Genomic DNA, 11,198 nt, shown 5'->3' with positions numbered 1-11,198 from the left:
TCAATTCTGAAGCAGTTCATTCTTCAATAATGAACCCATTAGGTGGAGGTTGCAGTGAGCCGAGATCATGCCACTGTATTCCAGCCTGGGTGACAGAGAGAGACTCCATCTCAACAACAATTACAACAAAAATTTTAAAAATTTAGCTGGGCGCAGTGGCTCATGCCTGTAATCTCAACACTTTGAGAAGCCAAGGTGGGAGAATTGCTTGAGCCCGGGAATCCCAGACTAGCCTGGGCAATAATGCAAGGCCTCCACCTCTATAAAAAGTAAAAATAAATTAGCTGGCCATGGTGGTGTGCACCTATAGTCAGTCCTAGCTGCTTGGAAGGCTGAGGTAGGAAGATCGCTTGAGCCCAGGAGTTTGAGGCTGCAGTGATCTGTGATTGCACCACTGCACTCTAGCTGGGTGACAGAGCAAGACCATGTCTCTTAAAAAAAAAATACAGTGTCATATACTATATTAAAAAAATCAGTATCCCTAAGGCATTTTTAAAGTTGCATTTTCGCTTGTTAGTGTTTTTACAGAATTCTTATATAATTACAGTGAACATATTGTGACCATATATTTGTTAATAGGACAAACATTTTAATATTTCTGGCTCATCTTTATAATCTCATCACATGATATATCATGATTCATTAAAAAGTTACTCAAATAGAAGACATTAGTGGTTTCTAGTTTTATGCTCTTGTGTGTGTATTGAACCTTTTCATTTTTGTAGTTTTGTGTTATATTTAAAATAAATACAAGCTTTGCACGGTGGCTTATGCCTCTGATCCCAGCACTTTGGGAGGCCAAGGTGGGAGGATCACTTGAGGCCAAGGCAGGAGGATCACTTGAGGGTAGGAGTTCGAGACCAGCATAGGGAATATAGTGAAACTGTCTCTACAAAAATTTTTTTTAAAAATTAGCTGTGTGTGATGCTGTGTGCCTTTAGTCCCAGCTACTTGGGAGGCTAAGGTGGAAGGATCACTTGAGCTAGGGAGGGGGAGGCTGCAGTGAGCCATGATCATGCCACTGCACTCCAGCCTGGGTGACAGAGCAAGATCCTGTCTCATAAAATAGAATAAAATAGAATAAAATAAATAGAATAAAATAGAATATTGTAAGATTGAGATTAATGGACAAATCAACTTTATTAAATCTTTACACTTCTCACCCTGGCACTGTCATTTGTATTTATGTTACCAGATGGAAATTCTTTGGAGATAGTTGTCTAAAATGACAGCTTATTACTCAACCCTTAATGCCAAAAGAATTGTTTGATGCCATTATATTCTTCACCTACATACTTCTCATGGCTTTATTAATTAAGGTTTTTCAAATGTCTTCTAGCTTTTATAAAATCATGTATTTTTAAAAAAATATATTCTTTAATTACCTTTTATTTCACGGGCTGTAAGGGAACAGGTGATTTTTGGCTGTATGAATGAATTGTGTAGTGGTGAAGTCTGAGATTTTAGTGCACATGCCACCCGAATAGTGTACATTGTACCCTACTACATTGTGTAGTTTTTAAAAATCTCTCACATCATCCCCTCTTCTGAGTCTCCAGTGTCCGTTCTACCTCTCTGTATGCCTTTGCATACCCATAACTTAGTTCCCAATTATAAGTAAGAATATATGGTATTTGGTTTTTCATTCCTGAATTACTTCAGAATAATGGCCTCCATCTCTATCCACATTGCTTCAGAAGATATTATTTCATTCTTTTTTATGGCTGAGTAGTATTCCATGGTGTATTTTCTTAATTCACTCATTTGTTGGTGGGTACTTAGGTTGGTTCCACATCTGGCAATTTGTGAATTTTGCTGTGATAAACATACATATGCAGGTATTTAAAATTTTTTTTTTTAATTTTTATACAGTTTTCCTTTGGGTAGATACCCAGTGGTGAGATTGCTGGATCAAATGGTAGATTTAGTTCTTTGAGAAATCTCCATACTGTTTCCCACAGAGGTGATACTAATTTACATTGCCACTAGCAGTACCTAAATGTTCCCTTTTGGTCACATCTATGCCAATATCTATTGTTTTTTGACTTTTTAATAGCCATTCTGGCTGGGATAAGGTGATACCTCATTGTGGTTTTAATTTGAGTGTCCCTGATGATTAGTGATGTTGAGCGTTTTCTTCATGTTTCTTGGTCATTGTATACCTTCTTTTGGAAAAATGTTTATTGATGTCATTTGTCCACTTTTTGATGGTATTATTTTTTTCCTTGCAGATTAGTTGGAGTTCCTTATAGATTCTGGATATTAATCTTTTGTTAGATGAATAGTTTGCAAATATTTTCTCCTATTCTGTGGGCTGTTTACTCTGTTTATTTTTTGCTGAGCAGAAGCTTTTTAGTTAATTAGGTCCCATTTATTTTTTTTTTTGTTGCATTTGCTTTTGGTGTCTTAGTCATAAATTCTTTGCCTAGACCGATATCCATAAGAGTTTTTCCTAGGTTTTCTTCTAGCATTTTTATGGTTTCATGCCTTAGATTTAAGTCTTAAATCTGTCTTGGGTTGATTTTTGTATATGGTAAGAGATAGGAATCCAATTTCATTCTTCTACATGTGGCTATCCAGTTTTCCTGACAATATTTATTGAATAAGGTGTTCTTTTCCCAATTTTCGTTATATATGCTTTGTCAAAGATCAGTTGATTGTATTTGGCTTTATTTCTGGGTTCTCTACTCTGTTCCTTTGCTCTATGAATGTACTTTTATACTAGTACCATGCTGTTTTTGTTACTATAGTAGCCTTGTAGTATAATTCGAAGTTGAGTAATGTGATGCCTCCAGATTTGGTTTTTTGTTTAAGATTGCTTTTTGGTTCCATATGAATTTTATGATTGTTTTGTCTAATTCTGTGAAAAATGATATTGGTATTTTGATACAAATTGCATTGAATCTGTAGACTACTTTGGGCAGCATGGTCATTTTCATGATATGGATTCCTCTAATGCATGAGTGTGGGATGTATTTCCATTCGTTTGCATTGTCTGTGATTTCTTTCAGAAGTGTTTTGCATTTCTCCTTGTAGAGATCTTTTACTTCCTTGGTTAAGTGTACTCCTAGGTATTTTATTTTATTTTTTTGCAGCTATGGTCAAAGGGATTGAGTTCTTGATTCTCAGCTTAGTCATTGTTGGTGTGCTACTGATTTGTGTACTTTGATTTTGCAACCTATGACTTTACTGGATTTATCAAATCTAGGAATCTTTTAGAGGAGTTTGTAGAATTTTCTAGATATATAATCATATCATTGGCAAACAGAGATAGTTTGACTTCTTCTTTTCCATTCTGAATGCCCTTTATTTCATTCTCTTGCCTGAGTGCACTGGCTGTGGTTTTCCGTATGTTCTTATTTTTAAAGGAGAGACTTTTACCCAAAATGAAAAAATTATTTGAATTGGAAAATTGGAAGAAGTACTCTGAAAGTATTATTTTTTACATAGTCAAATTTGGTAGTTTAATTTTATTATTTCTGAATTTTGCTGTCATTCATAGCATACGTTTATAAAGGTTTATAAAAATGTTCTTTATTTTCTTCCAACATAAAGTTATTAATTTAATTAGTGCATTCGGTATTTGCCAGGAGTTCTGTAGGAATCATGAGTAACTTTTGGGCTTTTCTGCATATAAAAGTGTAAGTATCATATTATGTAATAATTCATGTAATTATCCTTATTTAGGAATGTTTAATATACTTCTTTTTTCTCTTCACAGATTCTGTCAGCTTTTAAGAACAAATGCACCTTATAGCTCATGGAAGAAAAAACACAAATCAAGACGTTTTTGGGTTCCAAGTTGCCAAAGTATGGAACAAAATCTGTAAGAAGTACATTGCAGCCGATGCCAAATGGGACACCTGTTAATTTATTAGGAACTTCCAAGAATAGTAATGTCAAAAGTTACATCAAAAATAATGGCTCTGATTGTCCATCATCTCATTCATTTAATTGGAGAAAAGCAAATAAATATCAACCTTGTGCACAAGGTGCTGAAGAGCCTAACAATACTCAAAATTCACATGATAAAATAATTGATCCTGGAAAACATGTTCCTACTCAAGGAATGTTTGATAAAAATGGGATGAAGGGAGGTTTGAAAAGTGTTTCTTTATTCACATCAAAGTTAGCAAAGCCATCCACTATGTTTGTGTCATCTACAGAGGAGTTAAACCAAAAGTCTTTTTCTGGACCATCAAATTTGGGTAAATTCACCAAAGGCACATTATTAGGAAGGACTTCATATTCTTCGGTCAGTACTCCAAAATCACAGTTGAATGGATTTTATGGAAACCGATCGGCTGGTAGCATGCAAAGGCCTAAAGCAAACTCCTCTGCCACCAGAAGCAGTTCTGGAGAAAGCTTAGCTCAATCCCCAGACAGTAGTAAATCTGTTAATTGTGAAAAAATGGTAAGGTCACAGAGTTTTTCACATTCCATTCAGAATTCATTCCTTCCACCTTCATCTATAACCAGATCACATTCCTTTAATAGAGCTGTGGATCTTACAAAGCCTTATCAGAATCAACAGCTATCCATTAGAGTGCCTCTACGGTCAAGTATGCTAACAAGAAATTCCCGGCAGTCGGAAGTACTCAATGGGAATGAACATTTGGGGTATGGATTTAATAGGCCTTATGCTGCTGGTGGAAAGAAGTTGGCTTTACCAAATGGCCCCGGTGTAACTTCTACTTTAGGTTATAGAATGGTTCATCCCTCTCTACTGAAATCTAGCCGATCTCCATTTTCTGGGACTATCACAGTTGATGGAAATAAAAATTCACCTGCTGACACATGTGTAGAGGAAGATGCTACAGTTTTGGCTAAGGACAGAGCTACTAATAAGGACCAAGAACTGATTGAAAATGAAAGTTATAGAACAAAAAACAACCAGACTGTGAAACATGATGCTAAAATTAGATACCTGAGTGATGATGTGGATGACATTTCCTTGTCATCTTTGTCATCTTCTGATAAGAATGATTTAAGTGAAGACTTTAGTGATGATTTTATAGATATAGAAGACTCCAACAGAACTAGAATAACTCCAGAGGAAATGTCTCTCAAAGAAGAGAAAGATGAAAATGTGCCACCACAGGATATATTTGATTCCCCCAAGGAAAATGAAAAAGTCTTCAGTAAAACGGATGAATGGATAGATATAAGTGTCTCTGGTAAATATTACTAACCTTAAGTTTTTTTGCTTTCTTTTAGGTAATATAACTGAACTTATATTTAGGATTATCTTCAGATAGATTTCAAGATATTATCAGTTTCACGGAGGGATGGATCTAGACAAAATTGGGGTGGGGCAACATTTATTTTCCTGTGACTTCCATACCCCATTTTTCACCCTATCCAAGACAATATTAATAACATTTGTTATTAATTATAACATTTGTTGTTCTTTGGCTATTATACACAGCCTATTCCTGCTTAGAATAGACAGTGTTTCTAAATGACTTTTCCCCTACTTACCTCAACCAGTGTGGTATGCCATTAAACAAAACATCTCTTCTCTTAGGGTAGCATTTCATTGCTATTTGTTAAGAGTAAAGCTGTACCAAAGGGGAAATTAGATAATATAGGTTATGTCTAATCTGATGGATTTTTTTATCTTAGGAAATTTTTCTTGTTTAGCAATTTTTGTAGATGCATTTCCTGAGAGAGGTTTATTTATTTATTAAACTGAAGAAAGTGAAATAATACCTGTTAAACATTTCCTCTTATGTTTGATTATCCTGTTACTAAATGCTGGAGAAAATGTATTTGGTATTTGTACATCCATATACCTGAATAAAGAACAACTAAAGGGATTAGACATAGACGTGGTATAATGAGGGGACTAGATCATGCATAGAGATGCATGTACAAACCCTTGATTGTCTATAGGTCTTCTAAAAGAGACTACCAGAACAAGTTTATTTCCTTTTAGGGAGGCAATTATGAGTACCCTACATTATTTAATCTATGAAGTTAAATAGTGTACACAGAGGAAAAGGAGTTTCCTGGCCAGTGTTTAAATATCTTGGGAAATATTATAGGTATATGAAGGTTTATTTACATTTTTGGAAATATTACAGAAGTGAAAGATGACTAAATGAATTTTCTTTTTGTCTATTAGAAAATATTTCAGTAGATTATTTTAAAGATTTTGCCTCTTGATGTTTTATTGCTTAGGATATAGAAAGTGCTGCAGTTATGAGTGCTTTTTTTGAGCCAGCTTTTTTGCTATGACATACCAGATTATTAGCACTTATATTTTTAGGACGTGAGAAACAATTATATTTTTGTGAATCAATAACCTTTTTTCTCTTGAAGACAGGAGTGAATGTACAAAACATACTTCTGGGAATAATTTGGTTTCACCAGATACAGACTACAGAGCTGGTTCTTCGTTTGAACTATCTCCATCTGATAGCTCTGATGGAACATACATGTGGGATGAAGAAGGCTTGGAACCCATTGGAAATGTCCATCCGGTTGGGAGCTATGAGTCCTCTGAAATGAACAGCATAGTATGTATGGATTTATATACTCTTGGAATATTTTGTTTACCCTACTATAGAGAGACTTGTGATATGATTGAGTTTTTAAAAAATTTATGAATTAACTTTACTGCTTTGAGAAATGGGAATTCATATTTGTTAAGAGCCTATAAAATACCTGACTCTAATGTGAAATAAAGCATAGAGAATATATGACATTTGACATAAATATACTCAACATGTGTACATACATATTCATCATACATATGTGCATATTATATTAGTAGGTTAATCTATGCCAGTGGTTCTCAAAGATGGGGGGAGGAGGTCAATGACTGGAGGTGGTTTTGGTTGTCATATTGATGAGTACTTCTTGGCATCTAGTGGGTAGATGCCAGGGATGTTGTTTAACATCCCACAGTGCACAAGACAGAGACCACAATGAATTATCTAGCCTAAGATGGCAGTAGTGCTGCTGTTGAGAAACCTTGGTCTATACTATACTGAGGTAACATTGAAGTGCCAACTCTGAACGGGATAATACAAGTATATTTTTTTACTCTTAGAAAGTCTGTTGTGGGTCTGGACAGCTCTCTAGGACAGCTGTCTTGAGTGATCTAAACTGCTTTGATTTTGGGGCTTGACCATCTTTTGAGGTCCCTTCTTGTCACTATGGCAGAGGAAGAGAGTGCCAGAGGGTCTCACACATACAATTACTTGCATTGGCCTGCAGGCAACACTTGGCACTTCCATTCATGATCTGGTGACCAGAACTAATGATGTGGTCCCACCTAAGTACTAAAGAGTTGGGAAGTGTAATGTCGTGTGTGCCTGGAAGGCAAGGGAAACAGGTATGAGCAAGTGTTAGAAGACCTGCCATGAATTTATATGTGCAAATTTTAAGAAACATGGCAAGTAATGTGGATAATATGCCATATGGGTAAAATGTAACTGGTATGTTTGAAGTGACTCATTGCAGTTATTCAGTATATAAAATATTATTTTCCAGTAGTTGTATGGGAAAATTGGTAGTCTTTGTTGATATATTAAATTCCAAGTGGATTTCAGGCAGTGTAATTTTCTATACTCCTGTAAACCTTTTACTTAAGCCGTTGTTACCAGAGGCTTAAATTGCACAAACGTTTTTTTAACGTCTATCAACACCTTGCATGCAAACATTTAATTTAGAGACAGTGTCTTCACCTCATTAGATAAAGGAGGCTCAGAAAAGAGAACAGTTTAAGACCTTACATGCTGTCTTACTAGGAGTTTTAAGGCAAATATGATTGAAGTGCAAATGAACATGGTGTCCAGCAGATGGCAGCAATAAACCACTTAGTACCTGACAGTTTTTAGAGGCTAACCATCTTCAGTTCATTGTTCCTGTAACTAATCCCATAATAGCTTTCTCTAAAATATTTCAGAATGCATCTGGATTGCCTGTTAGTCCTTAAGATCTCTGAGTTTCCTCCTTGTTCAGTAGGTTTATGTATATGGTATGGGAAGCAACAAGAACATTCATTCTGTGCTTTGGAACAAGATGGTGTTTCTGTCTTTCTCTTCTGATCTAAGGAGAAGAAGACAAAGTCTGAGAAAGGATAGAGAATTGATGGCAAAAGTTGAGAACAGTGTGTTGAGTTCTTCTACAGTGATGTTGGATTTACCATTTTTGCTCTGAAGTTATGTGAATTTTTTGTTTTGTATAAATTTTAGGCATGTACCTGTTCAAAATGATTGTTTTTTTTTTTTTTTGGTGAATTGGACTTCCCATCATTACTTAGTGATCTTCTGTATCTCTAATTATGCTTTTTGTTTTCAGACTTTTTTTCCAAATATTAATATACCTTACCAGTTTTATTTGTGTATTTTCCCTTTTGTTACTATCAGTCTTTTTTATATATAGCAAATAGTTTATTTAATTTTAAAATTTTCAATTTGTCTTTTTCTTTTGACTAGTGAGTTTAATTCTTTTATGTTTGCATTTATTGTTATACTTGGACTTTATTTACTCTGCCATCTTACTAGTTTTATTTAAATTGTCTTGCTTTTTTTTGTTTCTTTCTTTTTTTTTTTCCCTAAAGTGGTTCAAAGTAGTATCTCTTACTTAACCCCCAAAGACCTTTAGCTTATTCTCACTTTTCTTGGTCTCTGCAACACTGCTTCTTCCAGTCCAGGTAAAGATAAGGAGCTTTCACTAGAATGTACATCATCTGTGTCACTTGTAACACAGTTTAATTCCACCCACTGTTCATTTCTGCTGAGATTGTTTTTCTAGTAAATCTTCCTTTTTGAAAGAAACAGTGTGTTCATATACATTCTGGTGCAATCTCCTAATCATGTCAGGGATCCCAACAAATAGTTTGTAGACTGACTGCTTTTCATAACACCAGTCTAGAATCCTGGCTATTTATTTGTTTAAATACTACCAGTATTATGCAGAGGTCTAAATTACATACAGTAAAATGCACAATTTTTCTGCAGACAGACCAGAGAATTTTGATAATATGGATGTATGTGTATGGATGATTATACATATGTGATGTATCTTAAAGTCATCTTTCCCCCACTATATTTCAGGGTCATCTTTGTCATAAATGAATGACTGCATATATAAATATTGCATAGACAAATATTTCTGTTTATTTTGTCAGTTATATGTTATTTTCATTTTTGTAGCTTTAAAATAAATTTTGCTGCCTGGTAGGGTAAGTCTTCCAGCTTTGTTTTTTCCCAAGATTTCCATAGCTCTTCTTAGTCTTTTGTATTTCCAATTAAATATTAGAATGAGCTTGTCAGTTCCCAGAAAGGACCTGCAGGGATTTTGAATGGGATTGCATTGAATTTGTAGATGAGTTTGGAGAGAATTGACATATTTATAATGGAGATATATCCTCCATTAATTTCAGACTTTAGAAATACTTCTTGCTGATGTTTTGTACTTTTCTGCAAAATGTTACACATATTTTATTTTGACACTGTAAGTGGTATCATTTTTATAATTTTATGAGTTTTTGTTGTATATACAAATACACCTGATTTTTCTTTGTTGACTTTTCTAATAACCTTATGAATTCATCTACTAGTTACAGTAATTTGCCTGTGGATGGTTTTGGAACTGGTGTATACACTATATAATCATACCATTTGCAAAGTTGCCTCATCACCCCAGCGCTTACCCTATTACATGAGTTAGGACCACCAACATAATGTTGAATTGAAATGGTGATAGAATTTCAGAGAGAAAGCCTTAATAGTTCACCATTAAAGTTTTTGGAAGCTGAGAGGGAGTTTAATCAGAATATGGAAACTCTCTTTTATTTTGTTTGCTGAATTTTTGTTGTGAATGAATATTAAGTTTTACCAAATGCTTTCTCTACATCTGTTGAGATAGTGAAATTTTTTGTGTTAGTGTGCTAGATTGCATGGCTTGATTTTCAAATAGTAAACTACCTTTCCATTCTTAGAATACATTCACTTGGTCATGATGTATTATCTTTTCAAATGTAGTTAAACTAGATTTTCTAATTTTTAAATTAAAAAAATTTTTTTTTAATTAATTTTTTTTTTTTTTGAGATGAAGTCTCGCTCTTGTCACCCAGGCTGGAGTGCAATGGTGTGCTCTTGGCTCACTGCAACCTCTGCCTCCCAGGTTGAAGCGTTTCTTCTGCCTCAGCCTCCCAAGTAGCTGGGATTACAGGTGCCTGCCACCATGCCTGGCTAAATTTTGTATTTTTAGTAGAGTCAGGGTTTCACCATGTTGGCCAGGCTGGTCTCGAACTCCTGACCTCAGGCGATCTGCCTGCCTCAGCCTCACAAAATAGTGGGATTACTGGCATGAGCCACTGCACCTGGCCTAAAAATTAATTTTTAGAAAAGAGATGGGGTCTTGCTATATTGTCCAGGCTGGCCTTGAACTCCTGGGCTGAAGTAATCCTCCCCCCACAGTCTCCCAAGTAGCTGGGACTACAAGTGCATGCCACCATACCCAGCTCTGCTAATAGTCTATGTTTTTGCATGTATGTTCATGAGTAAGATTGTTCTGCTGTGTAATTTTCTTGTTTTTCTTTCTGATGTTGTTGCCATGTTTTGGATCAAGATCATGCTGACTTTATAATGTGTTGAGAAGTGTTTTCTTATTTTTCTGTCCTTTGAAAAAATTTGTGAACAACTAATGTGCTTATTCCTTAGGTATGTAAAAGAATTTGCCAGAATTCAGCCTTCTGGAACTGGAGTTTTCTTTATGAGAAGGTTTTTAGCAACAGTTTTAATTTTTAGATACTAGCATATTAAAATTTGTATGTATATTCATGTTGGTTTTTTGAAAATTTGTCCATTTCATCTAAACTTGTCATTTGTTGGTGAAAGTTGACTAGGATTATGCTTTTTAAAACATCTTTAGGATCTTATAAGGATGTCTGCTTTTCATTCCTGATACTGGTAATTGGTGTTTCCTTTCTTTTTTTTCATTTCCAAGAACCAAATTTGGGCTTTGCTGATTTTTTCTATATTGTGCTTATTTTCTGTTTTTATTGATTTTGGTTTATATCTTTATTTGCTTCCTTCTACTTTTCTTATTTTTTTAAATTAATAAATTTTTTTTATTATTATACTTTAAGTTTTAGGGTACATGTGCACAACGTGCAGGTTTGTTACATATGGATACTTGTGCCATGTTGGTGTGCTGCACCCATCAACTCGTCAGCACCC

At 34.8% G+C, this 11,198-nt stretch overlaps 1 protein-coding gene across 3 annotated transcripts in view; it reads left to right on the top strand.

Moving 5' to 3' along the window:
* Positions 1 to 3,716: 3,716 nt before the first annotated feature.
* The window catches only part of CCSER2 (coiled-coil serine-rich protein 2), a 146,705-nt gene continuing 139,223 nt past the window's right edge, over positions 3,717 to 11,198 (top strand). For 2 of the 3 annotated variants that reach the window (XM_011950417.1, XM_011950419.1), the window contains exons 1-2: positions 3,717 to 5,177; positions 6,325 to 6,521. In XM_011950417.1, the coding sequence (XP_011805807.1) occupies positions 3,761 to 5,177; positions 6,325 to 6,521 (1,614 nt within the window). In that variant the 5' untranslated portion in view covers positions 3,717 to 3,760. The remainder of the gene's footprint in view (positions 5,178 to 6,324; positions 6,522 to 11,198) is intronic. The other variant, XM_011950418.1, reaches the window with a different exon arrangement.

Source organism: Colobus angolensis, unplaced genomic scaffold, assembly GCF_000951035.1.
Source record: "Colobus angolensis palliatus isolate OR3802 unplaced genomic scaffold, Cang.pa_1.0 Scaffold307, whole genome shotgun sequence".
In the NCBI taxonomy this organism is placed as follows: domain Eukaryota; kingdom Metazoa; phylum Chordata; class Mammalia; order Primates; family Cercopithecidae; genus Colobus; species Colobus angolensis.
Note: the sequence above shows the minus strand (reverse complement) of the source record. Positions and strands in the feature narration are given on the sequence as shown.